Below are 22,204 nucleotides of genomic sequence, written 5' to 3'. Positions count from 1 at the left end.
ACATTGGCCCAGCGAGCTGCAGTTGTTTAGTTCCGGTGTGAAGAATGCCATCATCTTTTTTAAAATAGAGTGGCTGATGAAAAGCCGTTAAGCTAAACCCCCCCCACAATGATGCTTTTTCCTGAGGCACACGTTGGACCCAGGCCAGCGCTCAGGAGCGCAGTCCAAGCAATTCACCCTGTGCGTCTTTTTCAGCTTCCGCCCTGTGCCCAAAAACCTGCGCCTAAAATAGGCCAGGTTGCAAAGTCGACTTCGTCCGCAGTTATTTCTGGTGTGCTTCTCGACAGATCTGTCGATTTACATGAGGTCATTTCTAAACCACCCCTTGAGGGGGAAGTAAAGCTTGCCAAAGCGCAGTAGTAGTGAAAGCTTGTTCCTTAAAACTGCGCATAAAGAATGAGTGGACTATGTGGCTGAGGGGGATGGGTTTTGGATGGAGAAAAGCACCAAAAAGAGCATTTCTGAGGACATGGCTGTGGGCACCTTGAGGCGGGACATTGCGGTTTGTGTGGGGGGCTGGATGGACCGCGTGTGGACGGGCTTACCTCAATGTCTCGAATCAGTAGCTGGGTGGGTGTCTCAACTGGGGCCTTGCCGTCGATGACCTTCTGGATGGCACAGGCCCAGTGCACAGCCTCGTTGAAATGTTTGGTGTACAGCCGGTAGCAGTGTTTGCGCCCGTACACTGTTATGCTCCAGAAACCTGAGAGACAAGAACAGGGTCAGAACAATGAGAAACATCATTACAATCTGTTTGCCATCTTTACTTACAGTATGCATGCCAATGACTTATAATCTTTTTAAAAAACTGAACTGCTTTTTTGTCTTTCATCTTGGAAATATATTGTCAGGTAACGGCAAAGAAATTCCTCAAGGCCTGCTGGGGTTTCGAGTTTCGTTCCTCAACAGAGTGCTGTAATCACTAAGTACACGTTCAAATCAGCTTTTAAAAAGACTAATGTGATGCTAATTGAAAGGTACGCTACCAAGAAAAACCAGCAGGAACCCTGCCTTTGAGAACGGAAGCTGCCATTCTCAGTTCTTATTTTATCCTAAAAAGACCTGAGTATTCAAGCTCACAGATGGGTTGAGACACATTTCATTCAGAAGTCACCCAGATATTCTGGTAAAATGTACACTATTGTAAAAATTGTTTTAAGAGGACCATGTGATTAACGATTTAAATGCAACCACACACAAAAAAAAAAACCCCCACACAGAATGGAGGACAGACTGACGTAACTGAGTTGCAAAGGATTTTTGGCTTTATCCCTCTCTGGACATGTGGTCTGGAAGAGGGAAGAGGGAATTCTCAATATGACTCCTGCTCTCTCACTTCCCCCTGTGGTTAGCTACAAGGGTCAAGGGTCACGCACAGCCATAGGGCTGTTCTTTATGGCCCTGGCGATCAACAGAAAAATACCTGAATGTCATTTAAACCCAACTGACTCATACAGCAAGCAAAGGAGCTTCTGTCAAATACACTGTGAATCCACAGATTATTGAGTCATTGTTTTATTACTATTTTGTGATGGCCAAGTGGTTACAAACATGGCTTCGTGAAGTGGGGAATTTTAGTGAAGTGAAACCGGACCCAGACAACACATGGGAGAACTGAAAGTGGGCTGGATCTAACATTCTTGGTTAGAATGCCCTGCTATTGCTGTGATGCGGTCAACTGGTCCAAGCCACACAGACGGTCGTATGACTAAGAGACACCTACTAGTCATTACGCCCCTCTGTCTTTACGGAAGATCTTTTATTAGGTCTTATATTGGAATTTCATGGTAAGAAACTTCAGCTTAATGTATGCGGTTCTTCAGAAGGCCATTTTACCAGGGATTTCCAGAACAGTTACAGTGAATCAGGCTGTGTTTCCCCACTGTCATTAGACATGGGATTTCTTCCTGGAATCAACAGTGTCCACAATAATGACAAAAGCCCATGTCCAAGCCACGGTACGGGCAACGGGGTCTCACCAGTCTCCTTGTAGGTCTGCTTGTCAGGCCAGATGACGGAGCACAGGTTAGTGAGCACCAAGGTGCCCAGCCTCCGGGCATTCTTCTCCTGACCGGTGTAGTAGTCCAGGGAGTCCTGGGTCAACACGAACCAGTTTCGCCGCTGTCGGATCCAGCCTCCTCGCACGTCCCGGTACAGCCAACCTGCCAACACAGAGACCAGAGACTCTCAGCCTCACGGAACCGTTCTCCTCCTTTCCTTGGGGAAAACCTTCGGACGGAAGAACAGCTGCCTTGCATTCAAACTACCCAGCAGGGACAACCTGCCAATGTCTCCCACACCCAGCCTCTGAAGGCCAGACAAAGAGGGAATGGTATTCGGTGGGGTTTCCCCCCCCCCCAAACACAGTACCATTACTGTTCCAACCAGCAAACTTGACAAGTTAATATAATCAAGTAAATAAGATAACGTGTGACACAAAGTCAAATAAAAAAGCCTGGTAGACACAAGCACTTTTGAGCTGTCACGTGCCAGCAGTAACCACGTGGCTGAGAAAGGCTAAGCTTACTACAAAGCATGAACTAAAAAGCATGTATTGGAGTAACTGACCCAAATTCAACAAGGCTCTGCCTGTCACAGTCTTTCAACTTTTCGGATAATTAAACTGGTTCAAGAACAATAATGAGGGATGCAAAGATGATGTAAAAATCATTACAATTTAGAGTTAAAAAAGCTTTGTAGCACTAGCAATTGGGCATGTGTGCCACTAAGGTAATTAAGGCTTTTTGCGCAGAAGGAAAGACATAAAGAGCATACACAGGCAGCCACTGATTCTGCTGAACGAGAGGGCTTCCTTTGGGATAACATCCAGTGAGCATTCAGATTTTGATGACATGGCCAAGGGAACGTCTGTATCTTTTAAACCAGGTTCTTAAACCCTAACAATCCAAATCCGGACACTTAAATCTGTCATGTCCACATTTATTATTTTCTTAAAATGTTTGTAAAAAAAAAAAAGATCTCAGTGTTCCTTAACCATGAAATATTGAGCCATTCCTCATATTTCATTCTACGGAGAAAATGCAGAGTTAAGAGCTGTTCCTGAAAATTACTCCACGAGCAGCGCGGCAGCCAATCTCGGCGAAGGTCAAAGGTCAGAAAGGGGCTCTGGGATTAACCGGAAGTTAAGGGTGGACATCTGGGCAAAGGCCGTCTGCTGAGACTGAGCGTGCACGAGGGGCGGCAAAACACACGCCTTTACCTACCAAGAGCTTGTCACCACTGTTTCCGCTGCAGTTTTAACTCTGCGTGCCGACTGGCAACAGAACTAATCTCCCCATTTCCTCCTTCTCCCCCTCTACCCCTCCCTCTTATGCGATCACATGTGGAATATGTTACCAGAAGTAAATTAAGACTTTTAGTAAAAACAAAAACCTCCAAATGAGAAGCTGTGTTAAGCTAAGTCTCTTGCTATGGCACTGCTTGCTCACTTTCAGTTAAGAGATCCTACTTGATATAATATATTAAATAGAAAACAAGTATTTTCTATCATTGTCTGACATATTCTATATATACTCACAAATAAGACTTTGCCTGCTCTACAGACAGATTTGGGAAACATACATCTACTTAATTTGATCTCATAGATAACATAGGAAGCATGAAGCCACTTGTATTGAATGGGGCACACAAAATGCAACTCTTCTTACAAATAGTGCTCACCATTTTGTTTACAGATATACAGCATTGTTTTTACCTCAGTTTTGGGGGTATTGCTACCAAACAATTTTACATATTTAAGTCATTATGTGGAATACAGCCGTTTCAATTTTGCCATGTTCAGCTGGCAAATCTCTGTAGATCTCTATCTCTATATCTATACCAGCCAGTCACTTTTTTGACCTACCCTTTGAACTGCCACATGCAAACACACACACACACACACACACACACGCACGCACGCACGCACGCGCGCACGCACACGCACACATACCCGCATGTGCACGCACACACACACACACACACACACCTGCATGCACACGCGCACACACACACAAACACACACTGCCTTGCCCAGTGCACATGAATAGGGGCATGAGAAAGGCCAAATTATGCAAGAGAAGGGAAAATAAAGCTCAGGGGCCTAGAAAACGAAATGAAAAAAGCCTGGTAGAGCCTCGCAGGACACGGGAGGATTTTCCGTCTGCTCCTGCAGTCTGTCCCTCCGCACGCACGTTGCTATTTCAGCCCGCCGCCTCTGGCTCCTCCCAGCCCCCCGCCCCCCGCCTCCTCGGCGAGTGTCCACCCTTATTTACGGCCCCAGAAGAACTGAAGCAGCTGCGATTGTCGGTTACGCAACCCCTCGTTCCCGCAGTCTGCCCTGTCGTCCTGTGCCAAGGAATGTGAAATGGGACTTGTGCTCCAGGCCAAGGTGCCCAAATCAAAATGCACTCATTTCCTTTCTGTTCTGTCGGCTCTCGCTTTTCAACCATTTCTCGTTCCTGTTTATACAGACGGCTTCTATTGTTTAGTTCGGACATATATTCCAATTTGCTCTTATACATTTCTTGGCTGAAGAATTCCAGACCGTGTCAATGTTTATGTTGCACGTGCACTCTCAAAAATCCTGACAGGGGAAAGCCATGCTGATGCGTGCCACAAAGCTGTCTCAGCCACATAATATGTTCCTAGCACCAACACATCTGCGACTGGTAGCACAAGCAGGGCATAAAAATGTTGAAAGTTCATATGCCTGACTGTGTGATCAGAATCCCAAGCCTGGACATAGCTATATCAAGCTTAACAAAATTTGTGTCCAGGTGAATAAACACAACAATTACTTGGCAGCAAATGTTACCAGACTATGCCTACAGGAAAGAGTTAAGACACCTTGAATTATAGTGGAATATGGTCCAAATAGTATATCCTATGTCTGCTCTTAACTAGCCATAGGATTTATACTGAGGTGTAACAGATGTTGCACCTACGTCTAGGTGGTTTAACAGGTGCGAAATATCAGATTAAAGTTCAGTTGTATGCTGGACCGAGCTGGCATAAAAGCTAGTTTTGTTCTAATCGACATACCGGTTTAGATGGTCAAGAATGAAAATTAGTAAATTGATTAATTCTGAGGCTCAGTTTAATTATTCTGGTCATTTCCAAAATACTAACTCGGCTCCAAAGGTTAGGTTACAATAAGGATTTTATAGTCATGTTTCCATGTGTACGTACAGAAGTGCAATTTAAGCCCCTTCAAGGAATGTGCATTCATTATCTTATGAATACTGATGAATGAGTACTGATGAATTAAGTAATTGCACTGGCGATCTTATATGGTTACAAAGTCAAGGTATACAATGATGCAGTACTCCATGCCAAGCTTTTCTTGCACCTGTATCAACAGGAAGGTGGACACAGTCACAGGTCAAGACAGGGGCATCGCCACGGTTCAGAGCAGACTATGGGTCAGGCTAGGTCAAGGTAGAAGTATGGCCAGTTGAGAATTGTCAGCTAGTCAATCTTGCATCAGAGAGCATGTTGTGTGAAGGGGCCGGGTGGTCATTTGTGAGAGTAAAATATCATTCATCGTCATGAAAAGCTATTCTTTGGAACACACTCAGTGGGTTTACATGATGTTTGAAAAAGTCGATTCATTGTTTTAGTCTGGCTAAAACTGGACTTTTAAAAATCATGTAAACATTGTAGTCCGACTGAAATCGTACGAAGTCGATTTTTTCAGAGTCGGACTAACATACCTAGATAATGCGGTTGGAGGTCGATTTACTACGGCATATAGGCTATACGCTTCAATAGGCCAAAAATTGGCCTAGGTGTTCTGCGCATGTTCCGTAATTTACATAGCAATTATATGCTCTCTGTGGCCAAGCGGAATCGATAACGTTTCAGAAAATATCTAACTTTGAAAGATTTAATTCAATCTTCTACTGGGACTTTCGCCGTTTATTGAGGGTGTGACAGAAAATTTCGGTGCCACTGAATATAATCAAATGTTTTTCACATTTGCCGTTTGATTGAGCAGGTACCATTGAAACTATATTTCTATGGGTTAGTGCTGTCCGATTGTGCTAGCTACTTCACATTAACCTTGTACAGCGATCAATAAAGGCTAACAGCACAGTACCACTTAATTATTGTCACTTCTATAATCACTGTAATGAACTAAAAAAAGGCGACAAACAACCTTTTCTGTGAGAAATGCATTGTCGAGCTCACGCGCATACACTGCTGGCGACACTCTAAAGCTCCGTTTTGCCCTCCCTAGTATCATGGCAAAAAAAACACATTTCTGGATGGCGGAGGGGACCAACTTCATGCTATCGCAACTAAAGGAGTTAAATACCCTAAAACACATGGATGGAAGAAAAACGTGAAATGGCGAACTATTCAAAAAAGTTACGACAAAATTGGAAGAAGCAGGATTTATAAGAAGCCTTCGTCAGACACACCTTGGTCAATAAATTGATTCTTTCCGAGTCATGTATATTGGGACAATGACAATAATCCAATTAAATCTCATCTTTGGCCAAATCAAGCTATTAATATAGATCAATTTCAACTGTGCATGTAAATGCACTGACTGTTAGTAGAGTGCATATAAGATGATGTCAATGCTCATCTCAAGGACTCTTCTATTCCCCACTACTAGATATGTTTTCAAAAGCTATGCGCATTACTACGTTCCTTTTTTAAACAACATCAAACAACTTCAGTCTGTCGTCAAGAGAGTGACACCTCTGTCTCGTATGTTTCCCTATGGCAGCCAAAGTTTGGCTAAATATCTGCTTGCTGTGAACACCAAAACATTATTCCCTCAACTAAATTTAAAGTACATGTGAGAAAGAGGGTCAGCCATAGCATCCCCACATAGAAGGGGTGGGGGTGGAGGTTTGGATAAACTCCTGCTGGGAGAAAGGGGGGGTTTACCGGATGTTGACTTTACACACTGAGGGGCTGGAGGAGTGTGTTTTGGGGGAAGGGGGGGTTTCGTGGTTCGCCCCGCAAAGCTATCTCCAGTTCATCGCCTGTCTTGAATGCCAGGGAAAGAAAGAACAAGTTTCTCACATCAAAAGTGGGCAGTCACTCAGTATAAATGGAGAAAGAAATGAGGGAGGGGCCCCCAAAGATCGGTCTTGATTGCAGACTAAACCACAGAGTCTGGGACCTGAAAGCAGTCAGAAGAGGCTGTAGGAATGACAAGGACCCAATGGCACAGGGGCGTTTAGTCCACAGGATGTCTGTGTCTGATATGTCTCACACCACGGTCTGCATTACTGAATCCAAATCTGCTCCTGATGCATATTCTCAAGCTCAGTGGCACTTTTATCTGTTTTACTTATTACTTTACAATGCTGCTGCTTTTTTGGGAAATAAAGCTAAGCTTCATTTGAATTATTACAAAAGGTAATACTAATACTAATTTGTAATGCTTGTAATGGGCACTTCTAAAAGGAATGCACAGGGGTATTTATGGCCTCTCCCGAGCGTGTTTGTGTGTGAGTGTGTGTGTGTGTGTACTGAAGGGGTTAACAGTTTGGCGGCTGATGCTATTTTCAGAGGCCTTTAACTGTGGCAGAGAGAACACAGCTGCCTGCAGTGAGGATCCCCAGACCTCCTCCGACTCTCCATCTGGATCCTCTCTCACCGCCTGCTAATGTCTCCCTGGGGAGCCCAAGCTCACCGTTAATTTGTTTCATTTGTGACTTTTCACCCTGCAGCCCTACCCCCACCATCAAGGCGGCGTTAACATCAAAGTCTTAAAAAAACATTTCCGTTTTTTTTTTGGGGTTCTCTGGGAAATGAAATAAAACTTTAAAAAAAAATTTTTTCCACTCTAACCTTGATTAGTGAGAGTAAACCTTTTCATGTCAGGTTCATTTTATGGAGATATGCGTGCCAAAAGAGCCATGTTTTTTCCAGCTTGTCCAAGTGAAATAGATTAATCTCCCAGGATAATAAACATGCCGGGATTATCACACTATTCTAAAGGTAAAGCGCAATCTGGTCTTTACATGGGTGCATTAGTTTGTGACAGCATGCTTCAAATATGGAGACAAATGGAGGAAATGGGTAGCTCTCCAGGCAGACTTCATGGGATAAACGCAACCTTTTTGGGGGTTGTTCTCAAACCCCTGATTGTAATTGTCCCTAATGCAGGAATAATGACTTCCACATGGGTTGCAACTGCAATGGCAGAGAAATCTGCAGCAACAAACAGCATGTCGATACACTGGAGATGCCGGAAATTGTGTGAGATCTGATACATTTCATCACTCAGTAATCACAATGCTCAGCTGTTCTCCCCAGCTTTCCTTGGAATCTTCTACCTGAATATGGAGGATGGGGGAGTGTTTGTTCATGTCGTAGGTTAGATGTGCAGACCATTCATAAAGACTTTTCAGAGCTTCTTTCCTTTGTGTGTCAACCCTACTTACAGCTTCATAGGTGCCACATGCTCCTGATAGGATTATTTGCATTTGGTATGCCTCCTGGAAAGGGGTACAAGCCTACGGTCCACGTGACTTATTGGTATATTGTGTTTTTTATGGAACTACTTTGCCTCTGGTGTAAAATTACCAACCCCAGGACATTGGACATTAATGTCAATGATTTCATAAATAGGAACATAAATAATTAATGAAATAAAAATATCTCCCACGCAGGAGAAAAAAAAAAAGTCTTTTGAATTCCATGTGCACCACATCTGAGCACATGCAGTAATAAACAAAGGAGGATGCCATTGAGCATGGTCACTCGACTAGTCTTCCAGAGGCTGGAGAGGTGTCTAGACTCGGTAGAGAATGGAATGTGGTCATCTATTATCCCTACCACTGTCTATACTGTACAGACAGGCTTGCCTTGTTTCAGGTTCTTTGTGGTTTTCCTTGATCTTCATTGTTGCTGTGCTGACCTGTGTCAACTTATATTTTATTGTTCTAACCCAGTTTTGCTGACACCAGCAATTTTGTTTTAACATTCCTTTAACAGATGATTTGTGTGAGAAGAAGCAAAGCACAGCTGGAATGGCTATGAAATGCATTATGTGTAACGTTCACAGTTGGAAGCACAGAGGACTACATAGCAGCATTTCAATCAGGTGCCATATTTTACTTTACAGAGGCTGCTCAGAGTTCAAAAGGAGATCACCGCCACTGTCAAACAGTTTGAATCCACACACCTCAGGGCTTTGGCCCAGATGAATCCAGCTGTGTCTGTGTGTCAAACACCACTACCCCCACACCCATCTCACACTGCATGGGACAACCGGATCACTGTGAGGGAAGCAGGCAAGCCCAGATGCGACACCAACTCCCTATCAATACTTCAGCAGAGCAGGTGTGCCTTAATCTGTCCAGAACACATAAATGCAACTGAACTTGCAACAAGGAAAATTAAATCGTCATAACTTAGCATTCTATTGATCGCCACAAGAAAGTTGAACCATTTCCCTGATGACAAAATGCTAGACACAAAAAAAAGCCCTCCTAAATAAGAACATCTGAAAGTTAATTATCCACGCAGGCAAAAATTAGCTTTGTCCAAGAGCATCAGAAATCTGAAAGCAAAATTTTGAAATAATTTAATGGACAATGTTTTAATGGTCAATAGAACGGAAATTGTGTCTGGTCTGCTGATGGCGTGCAGATGGAGCTGTGAAAGTTTTAGCTGCCGTATGGCTCTCGATGCCTCTGTACTACTCCAGAAATGGTGCAAAGAGAAAGGATTGGGTTTTACTGAAAATCCAGACAAATGACTAAGTGCCTGGCTGAGATTCCGCTTTTTTAGGAAGGACGGTCTATACCCACATCATGCAGGAGCTGTCTGGCTGTCAAAGAACATTACACATCATGTGTCAACACCTGCCAACTCTTATCAGAGTCAGTTCAATGTGTACATTTAGATGTTTATTACATCAAACCTATTAAGCCAGCACTCAGTCAATTATCTCAGAATAGAAAACCTAATAGAGATAACCAGGGTAAAACTCATAACTATTCCATTGCAAAATGTTCCACAGTTGAAAAAGCTTCCTCAAAAAATCTCTGCAAAAACAAGACTTGCACTACTGATCCAAAGCAAGTCTAGCCAGAGATATCATAAAAAAGTATGAACTTGGCTGGGTACAGATAGAGCAGTCTCCGCCACAGAGGCCTCACCCCATATCATGCCTTTTCACATGAAAACAGGCTATACAGAAGGAGAGGAGATTATATAGCAAGTATTTATGAAAAAAACATTTAATTGCTATGTTGCTATGAGATGTGATGCACTGGTATTACTTGCAGTGTTCCACAAGGGCTGATTTTGGGTCTGTTACATTTCCCTCTATACAGCCTTCACACAATAAAGTGTGAAGACTCTATTCATTGTCATTTATGCAATCCTGGAGAAGCTGCTGAGCCAATATTTATAGGTCCATGAAATGCAGTAAAGATGTGTATAGCCTAAGTTTTATTGATCGAAAACAGGCAAATGTAACAAGAACAGCAGTGTTTTGAACAGTGTAGTTCTTCCTGAATGTTAAAATTCTAAAGATGAGCCCTACCTTTGACAACCAGTTCTGGGTCCTCTTCAAACCCCATCTTGCTCTTCTCGATGATAAGACTCCTCATCTCGTCTGGGACCTCTGAAAGGCTAGGAGGAAAGGGACACAGGTTTAAAACCTGCTACCTCTCAGTTACCTTTCCATAGACATGCAAAGCTCTTTACACAGTTTGGCTCTGCCTTATTGGTTTAGCTGCCAACACCTGGACCTGAAAATAAACATGAAACATAGACACTGACCATGTCTCAGCCAAAAAACACATCACAATACCATCAGCTTTGCATAAAGAAAAAAAAAACATTTTTTATGTCCAGGTGAAAAGGTCAACAAAGCAACATATGTGTTTTTATTTTGTAATTGTCAAACCAATGCCAGAGAAAGTTGTTTTTTTAACGCTACTGAAAAGCTGTGATGTGTTGTTAGGATTTCATTCTCACAAGATACAGTTGGTGGAGATAGCGAGGGAGCTGACATACTCTGGAGAGGGACTGATGAGTAAATGACAGACAAGGCAGTTTCTGAAATCCTGGCTGGACAAGGAAAGCATTGTGAGTTTCTGAACTGTGAAGCCATGAGGCTCCCACATAAACAACAATCAGGGCTGTGACGCTCCCAAAAACATACAGGAAAAGACAAAAATAAAGGATTCAATTTGCGCTGTGAGTGGCATCTAATTCTGACAGAACCGTTTCAGATGCAGACCTGTCTCAACCAAGCCCCATTTGTTTCTAACTAGGGCATTTATGAGGTTTCTGCTCAACTATTTAATTAATCGCTTTCCTATTTTAGGACGGAATATACATGACTCACAAAATTAACTACCTTCCTTCCTTCCGTCCTTTGAAATGATTCCAGGGAATGGAGAGCAGCTTCGGCCATTCATTCATTAGAGTTGTGGCCCTAATCTCCTTTGTTCATTGATCTGCTTTTTTATTTGTTTAGTAGGTAATTTTGCAACATGCTGGTTGATCATTGTCAGTACTGTCGCTTTATTGCCATGGTGCAGTACGGAGCGGAAAGGCACTCCAAACTGACAGCCAAAATCACAAAATGAGAAACGGTCAGTTGAGGCTCAGTGCATTTCACACAACACAAATAAGCTCAGTAGTTAAGCAAGGACGGCATGATTAGAAGGCGGGAAGAAAAATTGATGGAAATGACATGCGTTTATGTGTGTGCATGTGTGTCGGGCTGGAGCGTGTGTGACTGTATTTGAGTGTGAGGCATGAGTTGCAGAGCCCTGTGGATTTGCATTAGTCTTTAATTAAGGCAGCTGCCTAGACAGACGGGGACTGGCATTCACATATTTGTCACGGGTGGGAAATGCTAAGTCTAAGTTGCACTAATGACACCATGGGGAGCGCAATCTAAATATAAGAGAGACCAATGGTGCACCCACCTCACTAGACAGTATGCTCTGAAGGGAGCGTACCCCACATTCCCCAAATGATCCCTTTTACACCCAGACACACACGGACATACCGAACTGGCGGTGCTTTTTTATTGTGACTCATTATTACTGCAGTCGTCTCTGTTACAGACTTGACTTTATGGCATGTCACACTGTAATCTGATTGGACACACCCAACTTAGGTGAATAAGCATTCAGTTAATGTGCGGTTAATGGCAACAACACAATCTAGTCACATACAGCAAGTAGGAAAGGCTTTGATTGGGTTTTTTAATGGGGAAATGTACCACTGACTATGCAGGCCTGACCAAGCTAGTTAGCAAGCTTACCCATATATATAGAAAGCAGACTGGGCTATCTAGAAAGTTACCTTACTGTAGCTAGTTAGCTAGCCATTTGATCCATGTTCAACAATAATACAACTTAGCTGAAAGGGATTAAGTTGTAGAAGATCTGTTTGAGTGTTTTCTTTCAGAAGTGTGCAATGCTCACTTCATTCTGCCAGTGAAAGCCTTCAAAAAATTTGACTGAAAGGGTCCCTTTCAAGCTGAGACAAGAACTTTTCTGCCTAGTTGATATGGAAAAGTTTTGTGATAGTGGCCCCTGTTCACAGGAGCACCAATTTTACTTTCAGATTTGAAACACCACCTACTACACCATGATTTATCAATCCAATTTCACCCATTTCTTGGATCAGCAATTTGCCTCCCTGAACATGGGTGGTTATATCCAGCTTTCTCTAGAAAAATGATAGCAAAGGGCCAGTATCACTGCAGCAATATTATGAGAGAATAAAGCTAAAAGTATGTCTCTCCCTGTCTCTTTCAGACACACACACAGACACATACTTGATTGTACATGGATTCTTTTTTCAGAGTAAATATGCATTGTTCATATCATCAATGACAGTTGAAGGTTTTGGGAAAGCACTCTAGGGATATGCAAAATACAAACAGTGCATCTCTCAGTAGGATTCTGGCTTGCGTCAAAGCTTCCAAAGTTTATTTGCTTTTCTCCTGCCAAACGACCTACAGACCCGAGTGACTACAGACACCAGGACACTTGTCCAGACAGACAATGACAGTTCCCACCAACCGTTCTCCCACCCAACACACATAATTTAGTAATATAGTGCCATCCAGATACATAGGACACTATCAAGAAACTGAGCAATCCCAAGGATTTGAAAATATTATTATCCTATGAATATATAGACATATAATTTCATTTTTTCACATGTACTTTTTCAAAGCACATAACGGTTAATGGGTGTAATTTATCTCGTACAACAAAACATGAAACTCTCTAAGGCTTACATTCACCACAGACCTTATTTTCAGCAGAAAACGAAATCCCTATTGGAAAAAAGCATTGGAAATCTGCCGAGGAAACCCATTTCAGAAGAAACGTCCGGGGTGGCCTACAAATAGACGTCATCACTGTAACACTCTATTGGCAGCATGGTGTGACAAGATGGTTTCAATGAACTTTGTTACTTTTCCCTCCAACTTTAGTAGGACCTTTGCAACAAAAATAAAGATTTGTGTTTTAGAAATTGCTTGAAGGCTTGTTTTGTAAATATTAGCTATGTCCATTGTGACACTGCTAACTGGCTAACATTAGCGGTAACGTTATTCCTGGCTTCGGTACAAAGTTGGAGTAAAGTACTCATACTAGGTCTATAGTCACTAGCTGGCTTTTAATAGTAACTAGCTAGGCTATCCTTTGAACCACGGGCATGTGGCTAATGTTAAATTTGTTTTATCCCTACAAACAACACGCACTTTGTGACGAAGTCAGGAAATAACGTTAGCCAGTTAGCAATGTCATATGGGTCCTGTTCATAAGTATGTGGCTACCTCAGTTAACCCGATTAATTTAAACAAATAGATACTTGAGGCTGTTCTATATTGTGAATATATTCATAGGTCAATGGTATTTAACATTGGATTGGATTGGATAGTCTTTATTGTCCCCGAGGGGCAATTTGGTTTGCAAACAGTATTGCATTGTAAATACAGCCTCATGTGTCTTGCTTTCCTACAACACATAAAAATAATGGCACATTTTTATTACCTATTTTAATAAGCAATTAATTAATCCCATTGATCTGCCAAGATATAGGCTAGTCCCTATATATAGGCAGACAGCAGGACAAGACAAAATGTTTGCATCATGTGTATATTTTGCATATATCTTGAATAAAATCTAATTCAGCCCAGGTACCTCAGCTGCTCTGTGATGTGAATACTGACTCATACTGCCTAATATATCTGGCCCAGACAGGTTTTCTCACTGCTCTCTTCCTAAAAAGGCCTTGAGGGCCCTTTTGAAAATTTCACCCTGGGCTGAAGAACAAACGGAATCACGAGTGGGATCTGAACTCCCACCTGAGTGTCAAGGCAAGACCTTTCATTCCCCACAGTCTGTATAATCATGAACTTCAACTTCAATGACCAATTACAGGATCAGTGTTGCCAAGCTACTTTTTACCACTGTGCTAAGGTCAAGGGAACAATATGTAATTGTGAGCTACTATGAATACGGGCGTCTGCTGGGCAAAATGAACAGACCATAATTATAAAGACAGGACACACCATGGGCTTCTAAAAAGGCTTGGGTGGTACTTTCTGTGAAGAAAGCAGGCAAGTGGAAAATGTGGGTGGGGGAGTAACTAATTGTTTAGGCTTATTTATAGCAAATCTTGTGTATGTAATCTGGCTTGGTTTTCAATGATAAACATAAATAGGACTGTGCGGTTTCCTAGCGTGGTAACAAAGGGTGCAACGTGTGAACGTCTATAGAGAGCAGGCTGAAATTATTTTAGCGGAGTATAGCAGGGCAGCACTCTCATGAAAGGCATACACCAATTAGCCTACTATGCAGCAAGAAACCTATTTGTTGCTACTGTTGTCCATAGGGGAAAAGGGAGAGGGAAAGTGAGGTCTAGGGCAGATATTTGTTGGCTGACAAACAGATGAAACTCTCAGGCCGCCACAGCTGTCCCGCCCCTCCATTCCCAGCATCCCTAGCACTGGCTGTGACCAAGGCCCTCAGCAGCGGCTTCCTGTGAGCAGTGTGCAGGAAACAATTTGACACGGGGATCAGACTGCTGGAATAATGGGACAGAGGAAACCGTGAGCTCTTTGTCCCTATGACACCCCTGAGGCCCAACACCAGGAAATAGGCCCTCGCAACAACAACGGCTCCTTCACGAGAGCCTACGTGCCTTTTGACCCCCCCGTTTATTCCACTCCATTTGACAGAAAGCAAATGCAAAAAGTGGACAAAGTAGACGCTATGCCTTCAAAATCATATTCCCCCCAAAATTCAGGCATGCACATAGCCTACTTCAAGCTCTTTTTGCCAGATAAAGCTGCACTAGTAAAAAGCACTACATCTCAAGTTAAGAACATAAGTGCCACCAAAGGACATACCAGTAGTGTAATGCCCAGTGATATTTCCATTCCAAAGTAAAAACGTGTTCTGTCAAGGGGACAAGCGAAGAAAAAAGAAAAAAAAAAATCCTTTTATTTTGTTAACGGAAGTGAAACAGAATACATGGAAAACTGCGGTCTAGATGGGATTTCTGCGCTGTGTTGCCGCTCCACGCTAAGCAGAACCACCTGTGAGTCCAGCAACACGAGTAGCCAACAGAGAGAAGGAAATGAAGACTTATTCTGCATGAGAAAATGTAAATACACATGCCACTACACCTCCCCTATGCAACTAAAGGTAGCCTTTTATCTACTGGTAAAAAGACAAAACTCAGCTGGAGATGGTGACAAATGCTCTGGCGGGGCAGATATTGCTTTGCCAGTTTTTTCCCATGAAGGAGAGAGAGGACAGACTGACTATTTGACAAACTGATGTTCCCTAATTAGTCACAACTACCACATATTTACCTTAGCAGGACATACAATCTGACCCAGTGTTTTTATGTCCCAGGTTGGGTTTTAATATTATTGTGTGGCAAAGCAGCAAAATTGCATCTGACCAATACATGGTAGATAGCGGCACTTTTCATTCTAGACAGTGTCGATATCTGAGGAACAGAGACTGAATGTGAGCAGTGAACCATAAAGTGAGGCTCCACTACCAGGCACGCCTGTAGCAAGTGCTGTCAATACTCCATTGATTTTAGCCTGGTCACATTCAATGGGGGAGATTCTAATTATGTGCCTGGAAAAAGCAGAGAATACAAAGACTCCACTGCAGGGGATTTTGCTTTAAAGCAGAAGTGACAGGCCGAGGCCTTTGTGAAAAGCCCGCGCTGACAAAGATATTCTGGCTAAGGTGTCTGCAAGTTCATTGTCTTTCTTAAAGCGAAAGGCAGGTTCAGGAGAATACTGCGCCAAACACTAATCCTCCAGCAGTCAGTATTAGCGGTTAGAAAAACTGAAAGCCACAGAGGACTTTGGGTTCCGTGTTCGCTCTTGTAGCTCTACTCTCCTGGTTTTTTCTGAACTTGGGTCAAAAACCAAAGAAAATGAGAAATAAACCAATTCATTGCTAGACCTCCCTTCGTACCCAAGGGGTTACACAGACCTCTGCTTCAGACGGTGGGAAAACGGGAATCTAGTGATTAAGAGTATATGACCTCCTGTCTAAAAATAATCTGTTTACTCAAGAGGACTGCCAAGGAATGCTTCTGGAAGCATACAGTGAAAAACTCAGCCAGAGAGAGGGAAACAGAGCAAGAAACAGAGAGAACATTGCAAGAAAGTGACAAAATTGTAAAGCAAAGCTTTATGAAGCCATTTCTATGATTGAAGCTTAGATAATTTCACATAATATATATACATTATATATTTATATGCATATACATAAATCATTTTTTCTGTTATTTGTTGTTTTTATTATTCACTACCTTTTGCTTTGGCACCACAAAAAGAGCGATCGATGAGAGGGGATGAAGAAACGTGCAAGAGGTACACAACAACAACAATCAAAGATTACATTAGTTCCACGCATTTTTGGAACAATCTATCAACAGGATAATAAGGCTGCATACATTAGATTGTGGGAAAATTTACAAAACCCCGGTTTTGTATTTTATGAGTTGGTGCTTTGCTGAAGGGATCTGAATGATTACCACAAGCCCCCAACTGTCTGGAATGATAGTATCTCCCGGGGAGGTGCTGGTAAGTTCATGAGCTCCTATCTAACCAAGACAGACATCGGCCCATAATGAACATAAACACGTGCAAGAGAGCATATCCCTAGGGCAGTCCTATTTGTTTGACCTCCAAGATGGATGCCTTTTTTATGAGAGTATTTTATAATAACTTCTAATAATTCCCACTCTCATTTTATATTTATTTTTAATTTTTGTGCCTCAAAATGTCATTAAAACTCAAATTGTGATCTGTGACGGCCAGTCCTCACACAGTTATGTCTACAAATTTTGAATGATAACACTTTTCCCAACATATGCATCAGCTTTATCGGGGAATAAAAGCATTGCGTTGTCTTCAGATTACAGACTGTGGTTAAAAAACCATAATGTTCAAAACTGTGTGAATAACGTTACTCACCTCTCAATTTCATAAGCAGGGTTTTGGATAAAGGTTTTATAGTTTGTGACATCAAAAATGGACTTGTATTGTTGTAAACACTGGGTTATGACTGGGTGAAGCAGTAGTTTTTAGCTCATGAGATAGGCTATACAGTATGAGTTGTATTCTCCATGGGTATATGTATGCAAGTACAGGTCCACAAAATGGTTCCACTAATCACATATTGTCATTTTAGTATACAATAAAACATTACTCATTCTTTACATAAGGGAGGGTCTATTATAACAGCATTGAATTATAAGTAGAATGAAGTTCCCCCAGGAAAAATACAGTTATTCTTCTCTAAGGTTAAAATACAAAACACATTGCTAATCATTCCATATAAAGAAGTAGCCTATACTTCCAGAGAAAAGTGATATACTCATTGGTATCAGGCAAATACAATAAAACAATTTTAAAAAACGTACGTAAAAGCCAATAAAACTCATGTTTTTTGATTGGGTGGAATTTCACTGAATATAGCCTAATTCCACTTCCTGCAATTCACTCTGTACAGTAAATCCAATGGGGGATCAATTCCACAATGCTGAATTGAGCACAACCCTGAGGTATTAATTTACTGATGGTTGCGTTTGTGTGCTTCGCTTCACTCAGGATATGCAGAAAAGGCGTGACAGAAAAGCCAACAGGAAGGACAAGGGGAGACTAAGACAAGAAGGTCAAGACAATGGCCCATGCCCTCACCGACACCTTGAGCCGGGCTGTGTTTGGACAGGAACGCCTGGCTGGGTGTCAGAGCCCTGTCAAAGCACTGTGCGGTTTAGGGTTTGGTCAGCCTGGATGATTAACAGCGTGGAGGGGGCTGCTTCCCTCACAGTCAGCATCTCTCAGCTCAAGTGAAAACCTGCAACTGGCAATTTGTGACTGCCTTACTACGCTCACCCTGGATTCTTTGGGAATGTGCTTTAGCCACATTGCTTGTTTGCAGCTCTTAGGAGACTCGCTGTGGTTTTCTGCGACCTTCCCTGGGTATGTGTAACTTGCGAAGTCCATTTGTGAGCAGGGAACAATCACATTTCCCTCATTTAGTCTATGTGCCAAATGAACATTTCACTGTCAGTTGTTCCCAAGAGTGACGTCTTCTGATTTCGAAAGAACAGGGTGGACAGGGAGAGGATCGCAAGATGTTCATCGGTCTGTATAAAGCTATTTATTTCCCTTATAAATAAAAAACTATTCCATTCCCTTCAAAAATGCACAGGATCTCTCTCTGAGCACAGAGAGCTGATATCCCTAGAAGTTACAGTTAGCCTTTTAAAACGCCCGTGAGCGGACAGTTGTAGGCTAAATCATGTTCAGCCCGGGCCTTGGCTTCTCTTTCTTCTTTGAATAGTTATGGGACACACACCCTCAGTAATTGCCTGTCCCGACCACTCCCTACTATGTTCGTGTTGAGGGACTGAGTCACCTTGCATTACCACCCCCCTCCTTTTGCTCAACATCCTGTCTATCTTCTCAAGCCCATTGGGCACCTCGCCCGCCCCCCCCCCCCCCCTTTTTGCGACCTCGTCTCACCCCATAAACTGTCACCAGCCCCCAAATCTCCCTCTCCTTCCTGTTTGACTTTCTTTTCGAGTTACAGTTGGTTGAGAAATCCACACGCCCTTTTTTTTTCCTCATTTGTATTTGTCTGAGTTTTTCACAGGGGTTGTTAGGTGCTCTGAGGTTTCAGGGAAGGGAGATTAAGGTTCCGTACGGCAAGATAATGAAGAAGGCAGTGTGTGCCACACTGTTGCCATAGTGAAACTTCTCCCTCTGCCGGGCCATTATCTTGCAGGCCGATACCTCGGCTTCCAAGCAGGCAGCCAGCCAGGCTGAGTCACCGGCGGCGGGAAGGGAAGTAGCTGCCTGTGTGCGCGCACACGTGCATGCCAGAATGCACAGCTCGAATGACTCTAGACTGCCTCATAGCTAGAAAGACCCAGACAGTCCTGCGTGTGCCATGCGTTACAGTAGGAATGGAGGACCGAGGCACTGAGAGAGCACACATCTGAGAAGGACTAGCTGAATCAGGTCATGTGATCATTCTTAAAACATAGTTAAATGGCATACGTACCAAACTTGTAAACAACATTATTACACTGATATCTATCAGATTTTAGCCAGCACAGTACAAATAATATGGGATAACTGCTGGTTAACATGATACAGGTCTGGGGTTATTCCATTCCAAGAGAAGTCAATGATTATAGGAAGTTATTACAACTTTCCAAACATTGCCTTATATTTGTGTTGCTGACGTCATTTCTGATAAGCTTCTAGGATGCCCTATGAACTAATTGGGTCTTTTAATCACACCTGTGGTATATTGTCATGGTGATCCATATGCAGAATTTATGTTCGGATCAGAGTTATCCTTCACATTTCAAAGGGGGATGCAGTATATTACCATGGTGATCCACTTTACCTAGATCAGGGATCGACTACTCCTGCTGGGTGGCTCTGTTGTTGCTTACTAACGACTGCCTGGCTGACGAGGCTCAGTAAAAAAGACCAGAGATGGGCTCAAATTCAAATGGAGTTCTGGTGAGTTACTTAGAGCAGTACATGTAAAAAACACGGAGCTACAAGAACATCAATGAATGACTGGCAAAGAACTTCAACAAAGCCCATATTGTTGTGATCCCAAAAGTCTGCATTCAGTCACAAGCTTTCTCATTAACCAAATTTTTTATTGCTATGGAGATTTTCCTATGAAAACAGCAAGCTACCAAACCCACATTCTGGCTGCAACAGACACTTCACAGCTCATACTTCCTAGCTTATTCACACACAAAGGTAATGGAGGTCTTGTGTTCTGACTCACCTGCTTGGTCCATTGGCTGTCCGTGTAGGCTGAGAGAGAGTCACCTCCAGCGGGCCCTGGCAAATCAAACAAGGAAACATGGCTTTAGACGCACAAACACAAAGAGAAATCACAGATCACATTAACCAACGTCATTTCCCAATGTAAAGATTCAAAGGTCAAAGACCAAGCTAGGGGGAGGTGTGAACGAACAAGCAGTATGCCTGCGTATTTGGTTCTGAGGAATCTATTCTCAATCTAGTGGTGCTCCAGTCATTTTAATGCTTGTGATTCATGTGGTTGTTTTCATTCGATAGCGTTGGCCACTAGGATACAGAAACATTCCTGCGTTGCGAAATATCCACTCAGGCCATATCCTTCATATGAATCCTTCATCAAAATGTCAAACTGAATATAGGAACACTTAGCCTACAAGGTGACAGTGTAACCACACATACTTTCATTAGTAAAAGTATTATTTGTGAGAGCAGGGCAAAACGCCCACTAAGTATCTGTACTTCCTTGACAACGAAGATCCAGTGATGAAATATAATCTTGGGTACAACTTTCTACCCATGCGCACATAATGCCATTTAGCCTATATATTTAGCTGTGACATCAACACTAAAGTCCTACAACACACAATACTGTACAACTTCAGCACATGCTTCAGAAAACAATTCCACATCTCAAAGTCCTGCATGTTACCATGGTATTTCTCAAATAGCCTTGTTATGCAAATGGATAGGCCTACATTATGAGTTCATTTCAAATATTGGTTATTAATCCTAAAGATCAGTTATTAATTAATCTGAATCATCAATAGTTTCATTCCTGATATTTATCCCAGCAAAAGAAAAAAGTTTATTTTCCTTCACTTAAGAAAACATGGACAAACTACAAGTCCTTTAATATTAATTGGATCCATGCTTCAAAGCATGGTGTGTTAATACTATGTTCCTTTTTTTTACTTTATCTTCAAAAATATCATCTGCAGCCATTTCCATGCTTCTTTTGCCTGAAGTTCGCTTCATTCATGCAGTTAAATATAGTCTGAGATGATGATAAAATACTTTTTTGCAATACCATATCGGACGTCCTGTGTTACCAGGGAAGAAATATAAAAATGTATGTTTTATCTTCAGCATTTGGTTAGATCACTACCACAATAAACATCAATAACAACATGTGGATTGAACCTAATGTGGTGACTTTAAGCAAGAACATAAGAGTAAGAACTGGTATTGTCTCATGTTTTGACTCATTTATACCCTTAACTGGCTTGAATGTCCCTGACTATGAAAACTACCTAGCAACCACTGACTTATACATACAGTAATTATCATTTGTAACAAGACCTGGCACTATGCAAGTTGACTGCTTTTAGTGACTTGTTGGGCAGGTCATCTACAGTTTCCAGCAATGTAGGTCCAAGTATTTTCACAGGCACAAATTTCATAAATCTACAATTTCACCCTTCTCTCCCATTACTGCAAACCAGGGCTTGTTATTTAGCAGTTCCAGTGCATAGCAGGTCTGTTTTTGTAATGGTTGGCTCATACTTTTAAGATAACAAGGGTGAACTACTGGGGAGAAATATGCTGTGCAAAATAGCTCATTTAATGCAGGATCAAGGGGAACACAAGGTTCCTTTGTCCTACCCTGCCATTTCAGATCAAAAATGGTGGGTGAAAAGGTTATAGTTTGAATGTTCTCATTTTGGGTGCAAGGCTACTGGATGTTGTGCATAACATTTTCTACTTTTATTTTTTTAAATTTATTTTTTATCCTTTCAATTATTGACACTAAATAATGGAACTTATAAACTACTGTTCTTTATTATACTGTGGAAATTTAGTTATGGTTAAGCTAAGGACAAGTTATTGGAAAGGTACACTTTTGGGCAC

At 42.2% G+C, this 22,204-nt stretch overlaps 1 protein-coding gene across 2 annotated transcripts in view; it reads right to left on the bottom strand.

Annotated features, from left to right (window-relative positions):
* The window catches only part of plekhh3 (pleckstrin homology, MyTH4 and FERM domain containing H3), a 37,925-nt gene that overhangs the window by 9,290 nt on the left and 6,431 nt on the right, over positions 1–22,204 (bottom strand). For both annotated transcript variants that reach the window (XM_035406361.1, XM_035406363.1), the window contains exons 2-5: positions 20,319–20,374; positions 10,523–10,611; positions 1,980–2,162; positions 546–703 (exon numbers count right to left, since the gene is read on the bottom strand). In XM_035406361.1, the coding sequence (XP_035262252.1) occupies positions 546–703; positions 1,980–2,162; positions 10,523–10,611; positions 20,319–20,374 (486 nt within the window). The remainder of the gene's footprint in view (positions 1–545; positions 704–1,979; positions 2,163–10,522; positions 10,612–20,318; positions 20,375–22,204) is intronic.

The sequence above is a fragment of the Anguilla anguilla genome, chromosome 2, assembly GCF_013347855.1.
Source record: "Anguilla anguilla isolate fAngAng1 chromosome 2, fAngAng1.pri, whole genome shotgun sequence".
Lineage (NCBI taxonomy): Eukaryota > Metazoa > Chordata > Actinopteri > Anguilliformes > Anguillidae > Anguilla > Anguilla anguilla.
The sequence above is the reverse complement of the archived record's forward strand: the minus strand, read 5'-3'. Positions and strand labels throughout refer to the sequence as shown.